We start from the raw sequence: 26,907 nt of genomic DNA, 5'->3' as shown, positions 1-26,907 counted from the left end.
GACACGCCAAATTGTTTCCAAAATATTTATTTATTAAACTGCCTGATATCCAAATTAACTGGAAATGCAAAATTAGTCGTAAATATACAAAATATATCTACTTGGAACGAGTTACGCGGACCAGAGAGACGAAACTTGTCTTAACAGAGATTTAGTAATGTTGAGACAACAATCAAATGAAAAACCACAACAGTTCTATAGAGTTTTGAACATTCTCAATCTTTTGTGTAGTTATTTACTACAGTCATCAGTAGACACTAGGGGCTATACATGGACTATACGGTGTGAAGCCAGAACCTTCCCAGCTGACTGATGTGCCTTTGGACGCTTCAGACGTGGTTCACCGGCTGTAGTCTACTCAGATGAATTGTGAAATTGGAAGATTCGAGTTTATAGACAAAGTACAGCAAACTACTGGTTAAAACTTTCTATGTACAAGAAAAGTCTATACAACTTTTTATTCCAACTATGATAAATTGATATAGACCAGTCATTTTACAAGGAACCTTTGAACGTAATCACGAAAATAGATACAGTTCCGCCACGTACTATAGAGGGCACTGATATCGACAATCCTCCATGCTGTTTCCATTGAATGACAACTAAGTTTGCATCTCTTCTTAGGATATGTTCTTGGCTAGTCACTTTCTAAGATCCTGAAAAATTCTATACCAGTAGGTTTACAAATATGGAGGTCATATCGGTCATGTAGAATGCATATTATTTGGAATCTTCGGGATCTAATATAAGAAGAGTTGAGTTCATTCTGAAAATTTCTTGAATATTAAACAATGGAAAAACGCAATTTTAATCAGAAACTCATCGACTACTCCATCGTAGAATGAAGTACATTAATTTATTGCACTAGAAATAATTTTCAGGAATATCTCCGTAATATCATAAACTAGAGTTTCGACATTAATATACCTAGAGGATGCATTAGATAGTCGTTTATGTCAAAATTTAATGTTTTACGATGCCGTAGGTGCACTTCGTTGCCATCGTGGCTGGAGTTCACTACTGAATATAATATAATAAAATTAAATGAAAGCTGTATCATTTAATAAACCGTCGTTATCATCAAAGATGTGATCAAATCCAAAGAATATGCTAAATGCTAAGATAATTTCAGTTCTCTGAAACCTCCGGTTATACCGGAAGTGGATCCAAACTTCGTTATTTTAAACGAAATGCCATGGTTTTTATTAAATTTTTGGAATCTACGCAAAAATTCAATATAACTTTATATGAGGCATCGTATGCCATTTTTTAATTTTCATTTTCGAAATTTTTGGACACATGCCGCCTCTACTAAAAAGTTATATTTCTAAGTTTAAGTGGGTTAGATCTAATATTTTTGAGTTATTTGGACAAATAACACTCACGGCTTTCAAAATCTGTGAAAACCTTGACAAAAATTTATATAGGGTGTTCAGAAAATAGTGCCGAATTTCGCTAACTAAAAACCTGGAAAATTTAATTTTTTTAGATAGCAACCCCCATTTTTCTCTTCACCATTGGATTCTACGCTTTAATTTAATTGGACGTCGTTAACGGTTCTTATAGAAACTTGAAAAAACCAAAATATTCATGGGTTTTTAATTGTCGGTTGTCTGGAGCTTACCAGACCCTTTAGAAAATCGGGTTAGATGCAATAAATGTCCAAGGAAAATGACAGGAAGAACAGGTTTCTTTGTGCTGATTGTCGCACTTTCACTGTAGACTGCTCAATAATATCTGCAAATAAAATGTACCATAATCAAGATTTTTTTTGTATCTTAAAAATTTACACTTTATGGCTTTTCGGAAACTATGATCATGTTAACCTGATCATGATCTGAATTTTCGGAAACTAACCTGTATCATGTTCATATGAGTCGGGTCGTAGTCATACGTTATGATCCTTTCTACCCTGGTAGAGCGAGGGGTTTATGTGATCGGTTGAAGGGTTGTTTAATTTGTTAAAACTTAAAAGTTATTTATTATATTATATACTAATTACTAATTAATACTATTAGTAGCTGCTAATTTTCTGAGATTTGCGGTTTTTATACGTTCGGCATATTCAACTTTAGTATAAAATCCGTGAGAGGGGGTAATTCCTTGATAGCTACTCAATAACAAATATCAGCTAAGAATTAACTCAAACGAAAGTAATCAAAATCAAAAGTTCTTGTAAAATTTTCACCAAAAATTGAACGAAACGTTCGGAAACTGTGATCATAAGCTCTTCCTTGGTTATGATCCTTAATCAGGTGATGGATGATCTACCTGCACTCGGGTTATAGTTTCCCGAAATTCCATAATGTTATGAAGCACGTATTCTTGACTAATTTATTTCTCATTGAAAACTGTAATTACCTTTTCACTGCAAGAGCTATGTTGTTTTAACATTATTAAATATAACATTCCTTTTCCATATCCACGGCGTCGTTATCCTGATTAGTTCATCCATTTGCCTCTGGAATTCTATTTAAATTAAAAATGATTACAGCCAGAGGATTTTCACCAAAATATACCTTGATATGAAACTTTGCATAACGGGTTATAATCGTAACTTGAATAATTTTATTCTGTATATGCTTTATCTGGAAAATACTTAGCTTTAACGTACATTTCATCATGCAAACATTTAGAATTAAATTTAATTGAATTTCATACATTTTCGGGAAATTCTCAAACTTCATTTCGACTTTTAACTCAGTTGCTAGACAACATTTATATCAAAGAATATTACTAAATACAAATAAACTATAAACCATATTAAATAGAATGATTTTGGCGTGGAGCTTTCGGTTGAATTATTTGGATCATTAATATTCTAGATAGCTGAAAACATTGTACTGTGCACTATCATAAACTTGTCAAATATGGATGAATCTCTTCGGGGATTGGGAAGATAATCTAGTGATGTATGCTAGAACCAAAAGCTACTACAAAAGATTGATGTGGGAATAAACAAAGACTATTATAATTGGGAAGAAGTTATAATATCATATCACACATACAAAAGAAGAAAAGCATTCAGAACATGTCTCAAAGTTGAGATATTTCTGCTCAGTTTTATAACAAGATGGAAAATTGAAGAGGGTGAAGAATGAAGAAGAAACCAGACCTTTACAGCTTTTATTACCTCCTCGTTGGAAGGAAATTTACTACCTTTAAAACTTTTTTTTAGTCGAGGAAAGAGATGATAGTCGGACGGAGCCAAATCTGGTGAATAAGGGGTGTGAACTAGTAATTCAAACCCTAAATCTCGAATTTTTTGCATGGTAACATGAGATTTGTGTGCAGGGGGGTTGTCCTGTGGTTAATAATGTCGAATAGTGATCTCCAGTTATTGTTCTACCCTTATCCAAAATATCAATCATGATCACACCATGGCAATCCCAAAAAACTGAAGCAAGAACTTTTCCAACCCTTAGGTCTTGGAGAACCAGATTTTCGCCATTTCATCGGTTGTTGCTTTGTTTCTGGATCGTAGAAATGTTCTCAAGTCTCATCCATAGTAACAATTCGGTTTAAGAAGTTTTCAAATCCAGCACAGATCGAACGCGATGCTTCTACCCTTGCAAGCCTTTGGTCAACATTCAAACATTTGGGCAGTCATTTTGCAGCAATTTTTCTCACGTCCAAATTGACGTGAACTATATGATGAACGCCTTCGTATGAAATATTCAGTGCTTCAGATATCCGTTTAGATAAAATCATGTCATGAAGTGCGTCGATATTTTCGGGGACTGACATAGAAACTGGCCTTCCTGATCGATCATCAAATTCAATGGAAAATTTACCTCTTTTGAAGCTTGCAGTCCAATTTTTCACGGTCACATACGAAGGACATTGATCACCAAGGGTATTAAGAATATCTTCGTAAATCTGCTTTTGATACCACCAGAGACAGAATAAAATGGTTACTAGTGATCGCTAAGATCTAATAATAGATAGCAAAGAAGAAGATAATGTAAACAACGTTTCATCGTGATGAAGTTTATACACCAATCAACAAAATACTTGAGCAGCGAATTCTATGCAAGCTATCGCAAATTCCAGTTCTTAATTCATTTCTTAGAAATGACTACTTGGTCAAATCTCTTGAAACAGTTATGATTCTATTTTAAAATATCTTGAATATAATATTTACGTCCTTCAATGTATCGTTTGAGTCAAACATACTATTAAACGTAAGATTAACTAGAAATTATTCACATTAAAAAGCTAGCTATCAATTTCTTATTGATATTTGAAAGTCGAATGTCAAGTACGACAAAAAATAATAAGTTTTGAAATATTTTTTCACAGTTTGCATCAACATAAACTTAAAGTTTACTTTCAACATATTTTGATTCTGACGAAAACTTGCGCTGATTTCACTTTATAATTGAAACATTGAACAAAGCACTTTAATCTTCTAACGAAGTGCTTTTACAGCAAGAATCCATATTCTGGGGGATTAAAATGTTGAACTTTCAGAGACATTTAAGTAAATCTCGAATAGGCTGTCTAGAAAATATGCTGTAACTTTATATGAATCTATTTGGAATTGCGATTACGAGTTAGAAACATTTAGGTGCTAGCTAGGATATTAGTAAGATTACATATGATATTTAGTAGGATAAACAAGGAGAATTAAATCTGAACTAAGTTCAAAAGTATTGAAGGTTTTTTATTAAAAACAAAGAAACTTCTGATAGAAACAAAACGATCCGTATAGATTAACTTGGGATTAAAAATGTACACGAATTCAATTCGAGAAAACTAATTTATGAAATAATATTTACATTCTACATATTTATGGAATTACATGAGAAAAATCTATGAAGTGATGGAATTGAAACTAACAATAAAGTAGATAGTGAAGTGAACACAATCAAGAGAAAGCACCTAATGAAAATGAAGAGGATGAATAGAATGAGAAACAATCATAGAAAAAATAAATAAAATAATCTTGAACTGATTCGGGCATTTAACAAGCGTGAAACATGATAAATTAACGAAACGAATATGGAAAGCAAGAACTATAGGAAGTAGGTGAAGAGGCAGACTAAGAAAACGCAACAGACAATAAAGCAAAAGATTATACTTGGACAGGACAGGAAAAGTTGGGAGAACTAGGTAAATGGATAAGAAATACATTTCTGGCACATTACAAAGGGCAAAAGGAAACAAGAGAAAAATAAGAATGATTTTGATGCTGTTTTGTATGAATATGAAAAAGTGTCTTCTATCAGTAACATTCTTTAACAACAGTTGGATATTTGTTGGTATTAATAATGATATGTGAACAATTGGATCTAAAAATTCGTCTTCATACAACATCACTCCAAAGTATATCGAATAAATCACAGAGTTGTGTTGCTGCTAATTATATTTGGAAAACTTATTACATTTCTAACAATTTATCTTGATATGACGTACAATATCCCAACTTGACAATATGAATTCACTTGAACTCTCTATTTTTCATGCAATTACAATAATTTCAGCTATGATCTTACTCAAAAAAATGATTTTATGTTATTTTTGATATGACTTTCATAACTGCCCCGGCAGTTTTTTATGTTGAAAACAAATGATATAATATCTTGGGAGAGCTGCTACTTTAGCTTAAAGATATGGCAACACTGATGTGAATATGTCAAATTTGACATTTTCTTCATGAAGTTTGACATTTTTAATGGCGAATGACTTAGAACGAGTGCTAACTACCGTTAGAGGAGCGGATCACCCCTAAAAAGTCGCTTAGAAAGTAAAAAACCGACCAACCTCGTTCTAGTCACTAAAAATGATCTATCCTTATATTTTTGGGATCGCTGAATACGAATATGATATATATTTCTGTCTAAAATTGGGGCTACATGGTCAAAATCGAGCTTTTCACCAAAAATATTATGCAATTTCGCGTGTTCAACTCGCTGTATCTTTGCAACTAATCGTTATATTTTCATGAAAATTTAATGCCATATATTAGAGCGTATTTTAAAAGAAGATAGACTAGTCCAAACTTCCCAAAGCATTTTCCGACCAAACAGGAAATTTTAGAAAATCATTCATACGGTACTGTGACTTTTTACGAGTACATACTAATGCAAAAGTTGTGTGATGAAGTTTTTAATTTCCTTTTCCTGAAATCATAGTATTCAAATCTACAATTAAAAGAAGTTTCTTGGAGATTTTCAGATCTTGATATGCAGTCGCGACGCGACAAACGTAGCGGATGCGCACATGCAGACATGAATTTTTTTACGGCTATTTATATCGTTTAATCGTCAATTATTCAATATTTTTACATCGAATTCACATATTTCGCTGGTTTTGCGAATATAATCGCGGTCATACTTCGCTACTGGACGAAGTTCGTGAAAGTCGTCGTCCAAAATCGGCTGTTGTGCCAAAAACCATCGATCCTGTGCGAAAACTAATATTGAAAAATCGTCATTCGATATACCGTAAGATTGAGACATACTCGCTTTCCAAACATGTTGTCCGTTGAAATTCATATTTTAGTAGGTATGTTGATTGAAACTTGACTAGTAGAAACTTTTAGAAAACAGTCTCAAGCATAGACTTCCATTCAAGTGCTTGGGAGAGGTTTTGACTAAAACTTTCATTTAGAAGGTGTCGGTTGGGCACCAATTGATTCAGGAAATTTAGTTCTTCACCCATATAAAAGTAACCATTTGTGAGTATACCGATGGTAAGGTATCTGATCAAATGAAATCTTTTTTTAATCAGAAATGCTACGAAGCTCTCTTCAAAATTCTTATTTTTAGGTTAATGATCTACTGGAAGTTACAAGATTGTTTGACCGTAGCATATTTTGGAATTCTTCCTTTTCCAAATGCCGCTTCAATTATCTTGAACAAAGACGCTTTCGCATGCTCCTTCAACAAATAGTTTCTTCCAAAAATTCCCAAATTTCTGCTATCAGTATTTTCGACTAAGTACATTGAAAATATTGTCCTAAATTCGATTGTACAAACTAATTAAGTATAAGAATCTTACCTACGATATCATACTTGCATGTTCAACAAATGTTTACTAACGAACTGAAAATTTATATAAAGACACAGTATGATTAATGCGACAATAACGACTGTTAGAATCAGAATATACACGGCAAAGGTTCATTCATTAAAAGCCGTACGTTGATGATGTATGGCCATTTCATTAATTAAACATACGTATATGCGGTGAACGAGATTGTTCCTAATTATTCAAGATAACGGATAGATGTATATGTACAGAATCGTTCTTTTGAAAAAATTCACGTTTCATTGCCTTAAGTTAACGGTATTTGGTTCGGGCTACCACTTTCCACTGTATCAATAGCAGTTAAAGATATTTGTAAACGAGAATTGAGTTATTGCGTCACTGAAATGAATATGTCATATCTGACATTGCCATCATCGACTTTTTAAATGGTAAACGTACTCAGAACGTATTTTCATACGAGTTCTATTTGAGTTGTTCACAGATGAAACATTCTTCTTGGTCAAAAAATGGAATTTGTGGTGCGATAACTTTCGATGTGGATTAAACCAACACCATTATGCTGATTAACTCGCTTCGACTTTTGGTGATGAAGTATCACCTCGAGCTATCGTGTTGCGCTGGTTTTCGAATTCAATCGTGGTCGCACTCGGCTACAGGATGAATTTCGTGAAGCTCGTCGTGCAAAATCGGCTGTTTCGCCAGAAAATATCGATACTATATGTAAACTGATATTTCAAGATCTTTTTGTGATAAATTGTGAGATTGGGGCATATCTGGGCCTCAGATCCAGTCCCATTCATTCAATTTGCATGAAGATTGAACCGTCTAAAGGATTCACTCCCGACAGACAATAATTTGAAAATCACTCAAAAAAACTCGTGTCCATTGAGGAGAAGAAATGCTGGAAAAATTCAATAGTAATGTTTCAAAAGTTATTCGCTGGATTTATAATCGTAGTCACACTTCGCTACTGGATGAATTTCGTGGAGATAGTCGTCCAAAATCAGTTTTTGCACCAGAAAACATCGATACTATATGTAATCTGATATTGAAAGATCTTTGTGCAACATACTGTGAGATTGGGGCATATCTCGGCTTTAGTTCCAGTCCCATACATTCAATATTGAATGAACATTTGGCCGTCAGAAATATTTATTATTTTGGAAATCGCTCAAAAAAAACTCGTGTCCATTAGTGAACAGAAATCCTAAGAAAATTCAATAGCAATGCATCAAAAGTTGTTCGCGCACGAAGCACCTCGAAACAATTGGTTGCTTTTTTTTCGCAACAACAAGATAACTTTAATAATTTTCTCTTTTTCCATTCCGGCATCAACCACGCAGGGCGATGTTTAAAATCTATATTCTACTTAAGTACTTAGTTTGCAGTCATTCAAGTTTCTTTCAGTCTTCTTGTTGTAACTTTTCCAGTGATTGTGGTAATAGTTTAATTTTTCGTTCCTTGTCATATTTTAAACAGTTAATCAAGTATATAACAGTTAACTCACTATTGCACTTCTCGCTAGTAGTTACGTCATGTGTGATACGAGTGTTTAATTCTTAAGGAGGCCTTACACTATCAAGCGGTTTGATCAAATGCTTGAGGCTCCGATTGATGGGCGCTTGAAGCGCACTTCAATTAACACTTCAATCTTTTGATCAAAACTCTCGAAGTCGAAGCTGAGAAATGGAGGAGTGTGGATCGTATAATGATGCCAAATGTAGATTTGAGCTTCCTGGATTTAACATTGGTTACTGTGAAAGGGAGAAACTGCAAAAAGAAAAAAAGACGGTGGTTTTTATCAATCACTGTCAATGCTTGCTTCAAGCTTTAAACTGGTCTCTAAACTATCAATCACGCTTTATGCAATCAATTTGATCAAGTCTAGGGCCTACTTTGGAGAGTTGTGATAATTTTCAATAGTTTCTCACGTTTGGTGAAAGATTAGCAGGAAGCCACGAACAGCGACTTCTACACCACATCAACGTCGAGGCAATCCAGCTCCTAGACACTGTAAACTTGAACAGAAGACGCAAGAGGACCAAACCTTCTGAGCTAGTGCACGATAAAATTGGTGTAAATAATTGTTATAACCTAAAGATTGCTAAAGAGACAGACCTTGATTAAGTTTGATTAAATTACTTATTGATCTAGATGGATCAGATCGTAATAAAATAATTTTATATATATAAAAAAAACTTTCTCAAGTGCTTTTAGAATAACAAACAATTCAGCATAATGGATAGATGTAATTGGAGGGAATACAAAGGATTTTGACAGGTTTTCGGAGTAGAAGACGACTCCAATTTCGTCTTGGTTTTTTGAAACATCTCTGTATACCTTATAAAAGTTGTCGTATCTACTTAAGCTCTTAGTAGTTTTATTAATCTCTGATTTATTGAGGAGCGCAAGTTCTAGGTTTGTAGTTGGGAGGGTTATTGTCCATGGGGGATAACATCTATCATAGTTAGTTAAAAATTTCAGATTCCTACTGAAACGGTCAGATTCGACTTTAAGGGAAACATCAGTACGGAAGTGGTAGCTCTCTAGTTTCTTCAAATAAGCTTTAGATAGGACTTGTACGATGATGACCCAAACAGATGCGTAGTGCTGTAATAACTTGATTTATGAATAGTTTTCTTACCAGAGTTGTAGCCAGTCGTTCCTTAGTCAAGTTTAAATCCTACCCCAGTTTTTGAATGCTTTTGACCTAAGTAGGTTATTTGCAGGTTGGCATTTTTTCCTCAATATCAGTATGTGTATTTTTCATGTTAATTTTTAATCGAGTATCATTCCTAGGAAGTTTACTTCTTCCACATATTCTAACTTTTCTACATATAGATATAAAGTTTTCGGCTGGAGTTGAGGTCTTTTTGAGAAATATTTCGCTTTTATTCATTAAAAAATATAGAATTACAAAAGTTTTTCTAAATATACTGCTTCTTATAATTCAAACTACGGATTTCACGAGCCCATTCAAATGTTATTTCAACAATATTTTCTTGATAAAACATCAGGAACTACTACTGAAAAACATTTAATAATGAGTACTTTGAAAGTATTGGACAAAAAATAATGAAATAAAGCTCAGTTTCCGAAAAATATGTATCTTATTTTACGTAGGGGGACTTAAAGTGAAAATTTACATGAAAAATATACTTAAATTCATGGTATCTAGAAATACTTTCGAAAATTTGGACAATTTTAATGGAATAGGTTCCAACCAATTTGAATTATCATCTGGTCACCCTGTACGTATCATATTTGTTGTAATTTGAAAAATATTCAAATTGTAGTCTTCTCGTCATGATCATTGATAATTTTCACTTACTTGACATCCTTACAAACTTGACTAAATTTTTTTCAAAGGGTTCTTTATAATCATCTGCTCCTTATTAAAGAGCTTTTAATTAAGTTTGAATTCAGTGTATTATGTTTGAAAAAATATCTTTATAGTTTTTTCCTGAAAAAGATTTATTCTCTAGGGATGTTAAGCTACAACTTCACGGTTGAATTTTTCCGAATGGAAAATTCTTGCAACGTTGCAGTTTTTGTGGAGTTCGTTTCATTAAAATTTCACATCTCGACTGACATCAGTATTTAACTCAAACTGAGAGTTTTTTCGAACATCCTCACCACTGGTATCTTAACTAGAAACATCTTTTGTCGATTTTCCATTTGGAGAAGTTTGTACTATTTTAAATTAATTGAGAAAGTTTGAGTTCAGCAATACATTTTTCTTTAATTAATCTCGGCGGTTTTAATTTGAGTTTTTAGTACAGTTTACCTCATTGATCGATTCTTGCCACAACCTCGGAATGTAGAAAAGTTTTGTTCCGACATACAAATGTCGATAAGAAAAACCTCAAATTTCAATGTCTCATAAAACTTTCTGATGAAAATTGAGAATGAAATTGATGAAAATTTGCATTGGATATGTTTGGATTTGAATTATTTTGAAGTTTACCTCCTCAAAATTTTCTGTTGAGAAATTATTTTCATCATTTTGGGCAAACCGCTTCTCATAATCTCATTATACATTTATGCACACTGTTTCAAGTTTTGCTTCCCATCTTCTTAATAAATATCTTAAGTATCAAATTCTGAATTTTTCTCAAGTTTTTGTGGAAATTACACGACTTGAGTTTGTGAAGACAAATCGTTACCATAAGTCCAGATCTCCATACACATGATCAAACACAATTCTATAACAATTGTACTAATTTGAAAGCGATTCTTTCCTAGCAATTGCACAGCTTTTCAAATCCGAAACTACAACTCGTCTTCATGCGTAAGAGACGATCCTAAAAAGTTTGATGCAGCACTAGAAGCCGATTCAAAGGGATGGTCTTCTGAAAAATCAATTAATTCGCGTCATTTGATCTGTGGGCGCAAGGTCCTATCTTGTTCTTATCGCTTCTTCACTCTGCCGGTCTTTTGATAGACCAGTCATCTTCCAATTCGGGAATAATAGCAGATGTATGCATTTCAGTTAACTGAGAAGACATTAAGTACATAATTACTTCAATAGAAATCAAGCAATTATTGAGTTATCTGTTAGTGGCAAGATATCTCCATTTTTAAAATTCAAATTGCTGTTTTCACTGTTTTCTTTAGTCAATGTTAATTCGAAAATGTCTAATAAAACACAGAATGTGTACTCTCGATCTGTATTGAACAAAAACTGTTAAGTAGCTAAATCCAATCAACATTTTTTTTTGAAAAATGAACGAAATCACATTTTTCTCTTTTATTGTTGTATTAAGATTTGTATCGCGATTTTTTCAACGCATTGTACTTAAGCAAACTCAATTTTTGATTGGACGTATTTTGATTTCAAAATCATTAATATTTCGGCTTAAAAATCTCCATTTAACAAACAAAATATTGTGGGATTCTATTATAGAGACTAACATTTCCCTCCTCTATTATTCAACTCCAATCAACCATTTGGTATCGAAAAACAACCCTGTGGCAACGGATATCCCCACATCAATACCAACACAATTCAAGTCAACAGTCAACAGCATAGGATTCTTGATTATCTTTGCGGAGGAATAGTTATAAAAATCAGTTTTCCATGGATTATACTGATTTATTTTAATGTGATTCAAGTGTGTTAATGTTATAATTAATTACGGATTAATATATCATAGGCCTTGTGAAGTTTTCGCAGCAACTCAAAAATTTCCTTTGAATTCAATAATATAATTATCTATACGAAGCGGGTTTTCAATCCAATAAATAAATCATGATAATTAACTATGCGCAAACTCGACACACTGAATATGAACTGTCTCGAAACTTTAGTTTCCAGCGATGTATCTTTTGTATAAATTTAATAATTATAATAATATTTATATGGAAGAACAAAGTTCAGTGGAAAGTACAGTTTCAGAAGTTCTGATTGTTCAAAGATATATTCAAAAACTTTCTGGCAAATTATAACAAAAACAAAATTTGAACGGAAATTTGTTGAACTATCTAGTACTCATCTCGTTTGATAAACTTACTTCGATTTTCATTCTAGTATATTTTCAAAAATATATTTTAAAGATGTGGAATGACTTCTCAAAGACTTGAACATCAATAAAGCGATTGGTCCAGCTGGAATACCATCAATCGTTTTGAAGAGTTACTCAGCTGAACTCTATCAGATTGAAAAATTGCTCGTTCTCAATAGGTACCAAAAGAAAAGTAGAAAATAAGCCGGTTAGGTCCATCTTGAAATATGATTACCACATCATCAACATAGAGTATTTACTATTTTATCAAAAGTTCTTGTAGACATTAGGTTTGTTACTGAAATGGTCAAAAGACGACATCAAGATGATGTTTTATGTTTAACAGTTCAGTCCATCTGCTTTGCCTCATCTTTGTATGAATTCTTATCATTCTTCGCGGTATATTTTTGTCTATACATAGTTTGTTGGAGAGAATCTCTAATCCATAATTTTCATTTCTTTCTTCACTACAGCAATATCTGAAGCTCAATTTCTAATTTCATTTATATGTAGGTAAGGAGCTCCCGTTCCATATCGTGCCAAAATATACATCTAGGATATATTTTTTGAAAAAGAATATCACAATTTCGAAACCTTCTAACGGTATTCTGAGCTAGTTTCCTGGGGGTAGGCTACTAACCTCGCCTCTCAACCCTCCAGTGCCACTAGGCTACTCAACAGAGCAGACAGACATCAAAAGAGCCCATTAGATGCAAATTAGAACTGGAAGGTCGAATAATACAACAGAAAATGAAATAAAAGTACTTTAGAATTGACATAATCAGTTATGGAGACGTAGTAGACGAGGTAAGAGGACAAATAACTAAAGCAAAAAGGTCGTGGGATGTCTTAAGAACGTAATATGGCGAAGAAAATACCTAGGACAAGAATCAAAGACAGGAAACTACAAAGCGACAATCCGGCCAATAATCACCTATACATTAGACACATCGGAAACGAAACAACATCACAGAAATGAAAATTCTCAGGTGGATCTCGGAAAGAAACACTATTAGATCGAGAAATAAGCGATAACATCAGACTATTATTATGTGACGTAGATAACATTGACGATGGGTATTACCGTCTAAGAAAAAATGGAACCAACATCGAATGACAGACGATGGAAACAAAAAAATAGCAAGAGATAAATCTCCAACTGGAACACGGAGTAGAAGTTGAAGTAGAGGTTGGAGTGATAATTTAGAGCCAGTTTGAGGAAAGATATCGGAGAAGGCACAGGCTTTAGACCTATTATGGAAGGAAAAAGAAGAATATGGGAATTTGATTTTTTTAGGCGGGATAAATTATTCCTTGTGAGGTACTTGTCATGTGGTTCGACTTCAAATAGTGTTAACACATGAAATATCGCCAATCCAATGATTCTAATTATATTATATTGAGAATATTTCGTTATCTTAGGCTTGAAGTGGACTAATCATCAACATCCTTTCATGATTTTTTGAGCTCATGTTTATATATTGTATGTATAGAGTGATCAATTACAATGACTGTAACTGTTAAAAAGATTCTCAATTAATTTAAATTATTTCTAGAGAGATTTGAACTCAGCAACTGAATCTGAGATGCCATAAAAACTTTGATTTGCAATGTAAATTTTATTGATGCGAGCTGAAGTGACTTTCTCTATTTCGAAATTGTCACAGAATCGAGTTTCTATGGTTAATGATGCATTATCGTGTGAATTCATAACAAAGATATGATACATTCCCAAAGTTTGTGAAATAGTTGAAACTTCTCTTCACCAAAACTGGTGCAAAACAAACTCCGTAATAGAATAATTCACTTAAGAATCGTTTACCGATAGAACATAAGTTATTGTAACTTGCCATGAAGAAGTTACTGATAGATTTCGAAAGTTTCTTCGAGAATTTCCGTAATGTTACAGTCAAACCTATACGTATACGTTTGAGTGAACATCTATACTTTATGTATACGAACAATGCCTTTCAGTTTGATTTATCTATTGGAAATTAGGTGAACGTTATAAGGAATATCATAGATCAAGAATAACGAGAAACTAGGTTTGTCATGTGAAAACGGTATTTTGTAATTTGATAAACAGTATGATACCAAGTAATGTAATGTTCTGCGAAATACTGGACTTAACCACAGATTGATAAGATATAAATCCCAATAGGTATATGACATTAGAAAGCAATTTTTTATTTATTCAATACGTAATTAGTTAATACATCACTTGATAAGTCGTGTGACACAGATTACGTGACATTTCGATTAGGCATAAAAAAGTGACAATGGATTTAAAAAGTGCGTTAATTTATCATTGCTTGTTGATGAAAAAAATACTGTAAAAATTCAGCAATGACTTCCAAAGTGTAAATCGGCCTCTGCTTCATCGAAAAGAACCATTTGTTTTTGGTTTGCTGAATTTAAACGTGGTCGTACAAACACCGATGGAGGTGAACGTTTTAGTCGCCCAATTGATGTGGTTACTCCAGAAAACATTAATTCATTTGACCATGACGAACCTTTTTTCAAAGTGGGTACCGCGTTTACTCAAGTTACGGACCTGGAAACTGTTGAACTGCCCTAAAATAATCAATTGTAAACTCAGCATTTATTTTATTATATATACTTGTTCCTTGGATTTAGACTATGATTTTTGGTGCAGATTTTGGTAGAGATTTTGTTAGGATAACTTTTGTTCCGTTAATAATATATTAATAAAGTTGTTATTTGTTTTTTTAAAAAAAGTTTTTCATCGCGAGAAAACGTAACTGGCGCAGTCGTGCGGGTCATAGAAAAACATGTGTTTCAACGCTCAAGCACGGATCCTGAGAACGTACACTTCAGTGGAGGACGAAGCTAGCAAGAAATCTGCAGAAAGAGACCAAAATCCGGAAGAAGCTGAAACACTTCAAACATTTGATAATGAAAATCAAGTTGACAGCAATAACAACAATATTCCTAGTTCTTCAAATGAAATGCCACGCAGAAGATATGATAGGAACCAAATTAAATAATGTCTCTTTACCTATCAGTCTAGGATCCTGTGAAATAATTAATTCTAAATACTTATTCATATATAAGGCCTTATAAACGGCATAGGAAAAATGCACAAATTCACGAAACCAATTTACAAATATCTTTACAGAAAAAACTTTTGGCCAATATAATGAATCATTATCAATGTTATTTAACTTGAAATTTGTCTTCTAATTAGCAGAATTTAAATTTGTTCCTGAACCATCGACGAATGAATGTCATTTTCTATTTGTATAATTTCTCCAAAATATTAATAGCTCCCCAATGTTAGAACATATCAAATCGTAATAGTGTGTAAGAAATTAACTTTCCATCGTTATCCCGAAAGTTATTTCTTCCAATGTAGACCTCAAAAATTTTTCTCCTTGTTAAGACAAACGTGAATCACTAACTTAGTCATCAATATCTCCTTGAGGCAGGCACTTTTGCTTTATTGGGAAAAATCAATTTCTGCGTCTTCCAATTCAGTTTATAGATTCGATCACTCAGTTCCAAATATAATACATTTTGCTTTGGTAAAACAAAGATATCATTCTAATGGACAAACGGCTGATTTTATACGAATCATAAGTACCATTATCTCCGAATTATATCAAGGACTCTATCTAATGCTTTTTTAAGATCGACAAAAAATGCAACGGGGGTTTTTGATATTCAATGAAGTTTTCAATCGTTTGTTGATCTATTTTTTTCTGAAACTTTGTTGTTTCCTATTTTGTTCATTACTTTTTCCAAATTATTTTGGTCAGCAGTTTACTCACGCTGTACATTATTCTTAAGAAATAATTTTCAAACAAAATGACAATTTAAATGCTGGAAATTCTTCAGTATTGCAAAAAGTTTCACTCAATAAACTGAAATCAGTTATTAAACGTGTCAGTTTGTGAAAGTTGAAAAGGACAATAGCAATTTAAATGAAACTTGGGGGAGTAGGCTCGATAAAAGCACGAAAGGTCGCGTGTACTTTAACCTACCCGATACATATATTTGAAATTTTGATTGTTCAGCAATTTGCAAACAATGGAATTATTAAAAGATCGATAAATGAAGCTCATTCTCATTATATTTTGAAAAATGATCTAATAATTGAGAAATAACAATTTTGACGATATTAGGAATAGAATTATTACACTCACGGCACATGACGCTATGTTATACTAAAAATTTCACTAAAAACTTGTTTGTTGAAGCCGCTTGACATGATGCAATACAAGACGCAACATTTCATTGTTAAACCATGTACAAAATATGTAAAAATTTGAGGTTAGGAATTTGTTTACTTTTACTGTTTACAGAGACTTGCATGCAATTTCTTGCACATTATATTGCATTGTGTCAAGAGGCCTTTACCAAAAAGGAGATAAAGGACATTTTGAATATCTGATCATCAATAAAGTTGTGAAATCAAAGCAAAAAGCTGGAGAGAGATCTCGAACACATATTATAATATCAGGGCTGCTAATTAAATTTTGAGATATGGCAACATTGATGTGAATATGCCAAGTTGGCAAAGATTGCACCTACAAGATGGTATGAAACCTGGTCTTCATCATCCCAGCTCCAGCTAGGTAACCATTGATGAAAACATAGGACCAAGTCCTAACATACGATGAAGAAGATGTCGTCATGAAATTCCACAATTTCAATGGTGAACTAACATTTGAGATTTACTGCTAACATTCATTTTGGTAAAAAATGTAATTTTCTCTGACTTTCGACGTGAATTGAACCAACAGCAGTGTGTTGGTTCAATCCACGTGTTTTTGGAATCGTTGCCGCTTATCTGGGCATCGGTTCAACTAACATACATTCAATATGGTATGAACATTTGGGTGGCAAAAAGATTTGTTCGCGTTGGATACCGCCGAGTTTGAAAATCGCTCAAAAAAAGTCCTGTCAATTGGTTCAAATACGCAAAGAAATAAGAAATTTGCCGAAAAAACTCAATCGCAGTGCTTCAAACCACATCTATCAAGATGAGCCAAATCTAACAAAAGTTCTTTGCACACGAGGCTGCCTGTTTTTTTGATAACTGGTGACATGTCGTCACCGATTCATTAGAACAACGTGGAACGGTTAATTCTGAATGGTACACCAGCATTTGTTTACCAGAGGTATTCGAAAAAATCAGGGAAACCAATCGCAGAATACGAATAATTCTCCATCACGAGAATGCCAGCTCTCACTCATGAGTTCAAACAAAAAGGTTTTTAAACAGTGAAAACATCAAATTTATAGGTTCCATCAACATATTACCAGTTTGAAAACCAATGATATGTTTTTATTCCTGCAGATCAAAAATAAATTGCAAGGTCAACTATTTTCTACACATGAAGAAGCGATTGATGCATTCAAATCACATGTTTTGGAGGTACCTCAATCGGAATGGAAAAAATGCTTCAATAATTGGTTCAAATGCAAACAAAATTGTATTGTTTCTATCTCAAAACATAAGTAGCAACCCTCGTGTATCAAAAAGGTTGTAGCATTGTTAAATAGTCTACTATGGCCACTACAATGAAAACATTTGAACTCATTGAGTTGAAGGGTGAATAATAGAAATTTTGCGGGTATATAATGTGATATTTATCCAAACCAGATATTTGAAATAGGATTTTCTTAAGTCGGAGTAAACGAAAATTGCTTTTGAGAGTAGAAAAAATCGTAGCCTGTTAGATAACAAAATATCAAGATACTATTCAGATCAATTAATGCTTAATGGGTAGAAAGGTGTTTTTGAGGGTAGAATTATGTGGATATTAGATACATTTGAAAATATATTATTGGTAAAAAAAATGAGTGAAGCTACAGAATCAATAGTCTACTATAGTCACCAAATTAAGAGCTGTTAAACTCATTATGAGTCGGAGTGAGAATGATGCAAATATTGCAAACTCATAGCTGATCTATATTCATTGTTGGTACTGATCTTTCTACGCATTGCTGATGGTAAAAAATACGCTAGTTTCTCGTTTCTCCAAATTAAATGAAAAAAAAAACATATGCTACGCCTATGTTTTATGGCTGATAATGATATACGGTTCCATGCAAACAGACGTTGTGCAATCTACTTAGGTTTCAGATAGAAATTGTAAAATTGCTAGAAGATATTATTAAATTTCGTTAATGTATCCTAACAGTTTATGCAAAAACTGAACTATACGTGCAGTTGGTATTATTTCGTACTTTGAACATCCATAAAACATTAAGTGATATTATTCAGAGGTCGGTGGGTCCAAACATCCATTAGTGAGATTGAAATCGTTACATATTCATTCGGATATATTGATGTATGAATAGAAAGGGTAATTAATAGATTTGGAAGGGAAATTAAGCGAATCAATTTCATTTCTGGGATATGAGTCAGTCGTCCCAAGTTGCCCAAAGGAAATAATTAGTGAAAAGTTTCCCTATTATGCTCTAATTACTTTGTGGTTTATATTAAGGGGAAGGAAACGTCTAAATCATTGTTGTCAGATCTTTCCTTTTCCTGGAAAAATAATAAACTTCGTTTTTTCGAATGGTTCCCTATACCTAAAGGCCATGCTTTCGGAGTTATCTCGGATATCTCCACCGCAGTTAAAATAATACATTTTGGCCAGGTTTCTTCACTTCTTCAGCTTCTAAACCTCCGAATACCTCGAGCTATTTGCCAAATAAGTTATTAGGTAGTCACAACTGTCAATTAAATAATTTAATACAAACTTAATCTAAAATATTGTATATCCAAAGTGGTTTTTTTGTTTATTATACGTACATTTGATCAGTTCATTTTTGGAAGTATTCGTCATACCAATAATTAAATATTCGATATGGATGCTTTCCAAAATTTCGAAGATTTGTTTGACGAGGAATTGATTGAGGAAATACAGCAAACTTCAGAAGAACGAGCTTAATCAGTTCATTATTAAATTGATCATTACAATTACAATCACCGTTTTCTTTTTCCTTTCCTATCAATTATTTTCAATATAAACTATAATTTTCAGACCAATACAACTTTCTCCAAGTAGCGACTACTTCAACATTAACCTTAACAAAACACGTGGTATTACCAACACTTGACTATTTGTTGAGTACATAATAAAGTGACAAATTTTTTTAAATCAGTTTAGATTTGAAACAACTAGGGTGAAGAAACGGTAAGCGTTTATACGACAATTAAAAGTTCCTACTAAAGTTATGTGGCTAATAATTACTTGGCACTTCATTAGAACGTAAAGAAACCGGCGCTTTGGTGACGTTTAGTCAGAATGGATCATTTATCTGAAAAAGAACGAATAGTGATAGGCGTAGAAGTCAATAATAAACGTGTAATATCTTTAATAATTTATATCCTAACAGAAATCCCATAACCAAATCTACTTTTGGTAAATTAGTCCAAACAAAGGAACGTTGGTTCATAGTTGTCAGACGATTTTAATAGAGGTGACGAGTTTGCAGATCAAATGATGGAAAATTGTTACAATAAAAAGTATCCAAATTTTTCAAGTAGAGTTATGTTTTGCGATGAGGCCGCTTTTTGTATTAATGGAAACGTAAATTGGTATAAACTTAGATACTGGTCACGTAACAATCCTCGTTTGATGCGTGAATCCCACACCCGATATCTCGAGAAACTGAATTTATGGGCTGGAATAATAAGCAACAAAATGATTGGTCCTTTTTTCATTGAGGGTAACTTAAATAATCAGGGCGTATTTAGATTTAAACTTGAGTTGGTTCGGATATTTCCAAATCCAAGGTAATATTTTTAATTAAGTTCAAACAAAACTTCATTATTAGAAATTTTTTGAACCAAACAACAATATTGAGCTACAACAAGATGGTTAGGTGTGGTGAGGCATTGCCCAAATAATGTGTTTCCTAGAAGATAGACTGGAAAGCGTGGTTTATCGAATGGCCCCCGCGATCACCCGACATGAATCCTTTAGACTATTTCCTGTGGAGTCACTTAGAAAACATCGTTTATGGAATAAAACCTGCCAATATTCAGGAATTAAAAGATAAAATTACCACAGAGATAAGTAGATTTGAACAGTCAGGGATGTTGCACCTGCTGTAGTTGATATTTTTCATGTAATAATTCATATGTCGTAAGATTCTTGAGAATATCCTAAAATACGGGAGAATATCGTGTATTTTTTCATGTAGAGAAATTTAATAAAAAACATTTTTCAAATCTCTTTCAAGTATTCTAATCGGTCTCAAGTAAAAATTTCCAACACGCGCGAACTTTTTTCTTCATTTTTCTAGAACATTTTTAATTTTCCACTCGCTGCTCCATGTATAACACGAACATTGTACCTCGTCTAATCTTAAGTTTCTTTGCGAAGTTTACGTATTATATACAAGTCTAAAGGTTTTAAGTACCGATACCGACGGAGCTTTTCTTGAACTTAATTAATAAATCTGCTGAAGTTTCAGCAGAATAAGAATTAAATTGTTGTTTGCTTCTCCGTAGAACAATATTTACTTTATTCTTTGTACCTTGTAAGGCTTCTTCGAAAGTTTAATTATTTTTTCATAGAAAAGAATGTTTCAGGTTAATTTTTTAAATGAACTGATAATCCCAAGAATTATTACTTAGAATACTGAAATGAGAACAAATTATTTAACGGATACAATAATCAAATCAGAACCATTCGCAGTCTACGGTACTACGAAGTTGAATGCTTTGATGAGAAAGGAGTTTAATATGTCTTTCATTGAATAATGAAATCAAATTTGATTGAAATATAGCAGCCATCTTGATAAGAGGCTAACAATCGCTACTTACTTTCTAAATCGCCCTGTATTCGGAACTAAATCGATTTGTTTGGAATTATTCATTGTAAATGTCCATCACTAAATGAAAAATGGATGGATTTTATTGTTGTGTTACTTTTTGAGCTTTTTTTTATTTCATTCTGATTATTTCATTCTTATAAAAAAATTCGAATAGAAAATGATTTTTCTAAGGCTTTCGATTGTGTTAATCATAATATTTTGATTAACAAATTGCAGTACTATGATTTCAGGGGTTTAAGTTATACCTTACCAACAAAAGTCAGCTTGTAAGAGTTGATACAACGATGTCTTCTTGCAAGCCAATAGAATGTGAAGTACCTAAAGGCTCAGTAATAGGCCCTATTTTGTTTCTTCCGTTCATAAAAGCCTATCTAGACATCAGTAGTATAATAAGTCTATTTGCAGACGATACAAGTTGGTGCAACCTTGATCTCACGGCACTTCATAGGACCATATCTAGTGACCTAATCACCCTTAAATCATGGTACGATCCCAATCTTCTCTGCCTCAATGTTTCTGAAACTGAAATTTTATCGTATAAAAATACGTTGCGGCCTTTTTTATTGAATAACACCACCATTGACGTCATTTAATCTGTAAAATTCTTAGGGCTTGTGGACAATTCCTTGAACTTGGAGTTACATATTGCCGCCGTATCTAGAAAATTAATTCTTCTGAATTCTGAACTCCTTCTGCTTTGCGCTGAGACCAGTTTCCAAAGAACCGAACTCCTTCTGCTTTGCGCTGAGACCAGTTTCCAAAGAACTGAACTCTTTCTGATTTGCGCTGAGATCAGTTTCCAAAGAACTGAACTTAGCCACCTCCTCAATAGTATTTTATACCCTTATTGAGTCGCATCTCTTTTCTGGAGTACGTGTGATACGACTCAATTTGATCGAATCTCTTCCAAGTCCAAGTTATCAATCCAGGACAGTCCAACCAAACTGTAAAACACATTTAAATACATTCCCTTGCACCGTAGAGCAAATTTGAAAAAAAATTCGAAGAGACCATAGTACCATTCCGGGCTATGGAGAATGTTTATTTGCCGAAACTCAACGCGTTAAACATTCTTCTTTTAAAAATTAGATTGATTAGATAAATTATTTGACAGTTGACAAAATTTGACAATAATAAATACTTTGTTCTCCATGCATCAAAATCTGCACGCCGCATTATCTGCTAAGTCTAGCGTTTTCAAACGTTTGTTAAGGCGACAGTATCCCACAAGGACTTCTGCTAGATCTGTTAGATTGTCCTTATGGTTAGAAGTCTTTGAGTGTCTCAGTCCCTGTAGGTTGTCCCAATAATTGGTTGAGGTCCTATATACTTTTTCCTCCAGTGCCTTTTCTATTATTCTGTAACTCACCAAATACTACATTATGGACTGGTTTACATTTATGGGGCTATACTAGTGAAAATAACTATCCTAGAATGCAAAGAGTCCAAAAACGAATACGAAGGAATATAGGTAACACCCCATGGTATGTCTCTAATAAGAATCTAAACCTGGAACTCAATATAAAAACAGTCAGAGAAGAGATAAACAAGATTGCTGAAGGTAACGAAGAATGATTTCGACGAAATGTTGGAACTTCTAGATAACCAATAGCAAATAGTAAATAAAATCCTATCCTTTTCCTGAGCATCCAGCCTATGGTCTGCTATGAAACTTGATATATAAAGGCCAACTTATTGATAGTGTACATAATTTCTTTAAATGCTGTTCAATCTTCACTGCTACATCAAAATTTCTATCATATATTATCCTTCCATCTATTCGTCCATTCTCATCGCTTGTTCACATCCAATTCTTCTAATTGTATATGTAAATATCTTCAACTAGAAAATATTCAATCTGTTGTTTCAAATTATTTTTGTATTAAATAATTTCACTGTATAGAACATTCCATGAAATTTGGACGTCCACTTTTAAAACTTGTGGAAAAGTTATACAAAGGACAGGGAAGAATAAATCATCCATGTTTACAAAGCAGTCTTCCTATCATATGACTTGGAAGAGGTTTAAGTTTTGACTTCCTTTCAATAAAACTTTTTGTGAGGATCACATTTTCAGATATATTAATTCCAAGTATTTGTAAGAAATTATTTGAGAGGAAAACAAATCGCATTGTTGTTGAATGGAATAAACTCCATCTAGCATTATATAAAAATAAGTTTGATCGAATTTTTATCCAAAATATATATAAAGTAGTAATATCAATTCAATTTAATATCGAAAATATGATTTTATACATCGCCGTTCCCGAAAAATAGTGATAAATATCAAATCATCAATTTTACTTAGAGATTTTTGTCGTCACAAATTTGAGTAACTGCGGTTCGAAACACGACTAATATTATGTCATTTTTGAGCGCAACCACGTGATGTTTCATTGAACGAAGTTAAGTAAGTTGATATTCAAATTATGACGCATAACCCTTTGACTGTCTTGAGTGGAACTAGAACTACAGTTGCATCCATATTTCCATTTGTATGTTTTTAATGTTGTCCATAAACTTATTTCCATTAGCACTTCGTCATTAGTCTTCCGGAACAGCTATATGATGTAACGAAGCTCTATCAGATCATATTTTTTGTTTGTGTCGTCTAATTATTACTCCAACAATCATTTGATTCCTTTCTTCTAATTTAACCTCACTCAACAAAGCATGTTCAATATAGTATTAGAATGGATAGTACGTGAATTCGACAACGCAACTACTGGTATACGCAGACGATGTAATAATCCTTTTAATGAGCTTGAGGGAACCTGCAGAGCCTTCATAGAAACGGCAGAGACAGTGAATCTACGAGTCGATGAAGATAAACCGAAGTTCATGATAATTACAACACCACAAAGGAAAAGAGCAATGAGGGTGGTAATCCAGGACGATGGTGGAGAGGGAGGAAATCTGGAAAGGAAGATGACGAGGAGAAGCGCTGAATGCGATGATAATATCCAATATAATCTCCAGAAAGGACAAGCTGTATCTATACAAAACAATGTTGAAACCATGAGCTACGGAGGCGAAAAGTTTCTGATTCTTAATAAATCAGAAGAATCGAAGCTGGATAAATGGGAAAGAAGGATACTAGGGAAAGGAGATAGAATCATAACTGAGGAGAATGAAATGAGGAATCTATTTGGAGAAGCGAAAATAAGCGAAATAAATGAATAGACATAGAACAGGGAAGAACAAAAAAAAATGAAGAGCAAAGAAAAGATGGTAGACAAAGGTGCTGGAAGACCTAAAAGAGAAAGAGAGAAAGATGAATTCAGGACTGGAAAACGAAACCATGTTAGATATCCCACGTAGAGGATCATGGATAAACACAATCAAAATTCAGACAGCCCTAATGTTTGAGAAAAGAAAATAAGTCATTTACTTATCTCTTCACAAAGGTTACCTCGTGGATATTGATGAAATTGATTTTATCATGTTTCAACTGAGAATTTTTTGTACATTTCCGTTCACTGACGAAGTGTTTACTCAAATTTTTCCTGATCAAATCAAAATTCCCACCCAATGCTACTTCCATTGTCAGTGACAAATAATTCAATAATTAATTTAAGTTCAGGTGAAGTAAAAGTGTACTTGATGCCTTCTCGGTTAACTGACATTCAGATACTTGTCGTTATCACCAAATTGGAAGATGGCTGATTGTAAATAATCAACTGATAACTTTGATAAACATGATAACAAATGTCAAGTAAATTTACACAGCTAAAAAATTAGAAAGACTTGTATACTATTTTGTGAACATAATTATGTACATAAAAATTTTCAACCGTTTCTCAAATCATTCATCTATGCAAATACTGAACGGTATATAGATGATCTCATTCAAACAGTTATAGTAATTATCCGGAGACATATCAAACTACTTCTTCTGGTATATAAGGATATAGGACATACTGAATGTAATTACTGGTATCAACATTAATTGAATTTATCACCATAATATCAGGTTAACACTTATCCCTCAATCAACAATTAATATCCATGGAAATTTTTTGTGGATATTGACAATACTATCTCATGCAGTGAAATACGGAACGGAAAATTTATTGATACCGCCCTGACTTTATAATGAAAATGTTGTTTCAGTCCCTTAATCCGAAAATATATCGTCTGGAAAGTCCAGTAGCAAACCTCTACCAGTAACTAATTATCTGTTTTCGTTTCAGTGCCTCCCCAGAGACCTCGCATAGAATACAATGGTACCCAAGTGTTGCCCGGGCATAACCTCACCAGCCTTCACGGAGAAGTAGCGGTTATAAAGTGTGTATCTCACTATGGCAACCCGCCTCCGGTGCTCAAGTGGTTTTTGGGTAAGTTTGAAATTGCCCATCATTAGTAAATTGATAATCGTTTAAAGAAATAATTAATTACTAGAAATATCATTTAACAATAATGTTTGATTATGATAATATCCCTGCAAGGAAATGACGAGGACTGATAATTTTTAACGCAATTGAGTAAACGACACAAAAACATATTTTTAAGGATGGTTTATGAAACGAAAATTAGAAATTACTATTAACTAATAAATTAATTAAAAAATTAACAGTACATTTAAATAAACTGAGAGTTCGACAAATTCCAACTTTCTAGTTTAATACCTTAATTTTGTGAGGTTATGAGCACAGAATATGTTAGGTTAGTCTGTATTGGTAGCATTGTTTGTTTTACAACATCTTTCCACCGTGATGTTCTATTTTTATAACAGATATAAAAAAATAAGAAAAACGATGTCTGGAAATCAGTAATGTCCTTTAGACGATGTAATACTAATGATAATTTAAGGATCTTTCCAGATTTGTATGACAAAAACTATCCATACAGGGAATTTCTAATTATTTTATGATTATCCTCAATTTACTACATGAAACAAAAGATAATAATCAAGAAAGTTTAGTTTAAAGTTAATTTTAATTCAGTTTCAATCATCGTTGCATAAACTAAGATCAATATGAATCAAATCAACTGATATACATACAGGGTGTTTCAAAAAGGTGATCTCGTCCCTAGGATACGATAGAAAACTGAAAAATATTTGGGGTTTGATCAGTAAAAATTTCTTATAACATTATCCGGATTCAAGATATGGGGCGTTAAAGAAAAAAATTGTAGACATTTCTCACATCATATAATTTCACACCTCAAAGTTACTCGTGATAAAACTTGATATTGTGTACCGTTTTCGGAATATTCTGATTTGAAAATTATGAAGTAATATCCGATACTGGTATGAACTATTAATAAAGGTATCAATTATTATTAATTAGTAAGCATTTTGTAAATCGTTAAAACGGATGAATTTAAAAAAAAATGCAACCGAGGGCTTCCCTTTCTTGTGACGTGTCCAGTCTAATGAATAAAGGATATTCTTTTTCAAAGTTAAATACGTAAAGGCACTGAGTTATTTGAGACCTTAGTTTAAAAGGAAATAACAATTTGAAGATCATGTATTGTAGTTCTGGTACAGCTGTTACGCGTTATGCAAAAAAGATTATTCGAAGAAGTAAAAACACATTTACAGCCATTGAACGACGTTGTCGAAAAACTGGAAATGTTAGAC

General features: G+C 33.0%; 1 protein-coding gene across 1 annotated transcript in view; it reads left to right on the top strand.

Moving 5' to 3' along the window:
* Positions 1–26,907, top strand: part of LOC130897478 (kin of IRRE-like protein 2) — a 557,819-nt gene that overhangs the window by 404,812 nt on the left and 126,100 nt on the right. Inside the window, exon 4 of the mRNA XM_057806357.1 lies at positions 25,514–25,657. Coding sequence (XP_057662340.1) covers positions 25,514–25,657 — 144 coding nt within the window. The remainder of the gene's footprint in view (positions 1–25,513; positions 25,658–26,907) is intronic.

Source organism: Diorhabda carinulata, chromosome 8, assembly GCF_026250575.1.
Source record: "Diorhabda carinulata isolate Delta chromosome 8, icDioCari1.1, whole genome shotgun sequence".
Classification (NCBI taxonomy): domain Eukaryota; kingdom Metazoa; phylum Arthropoda; class Insecta; order Coleoptera; family Chrysomelidae; genus Diorhabda; species Diorhabda carinulata.
Note: the sequence above shows the minus strand (reverse complement) of the source record. Positions and strands in the feature narration are given on the sequence as shown.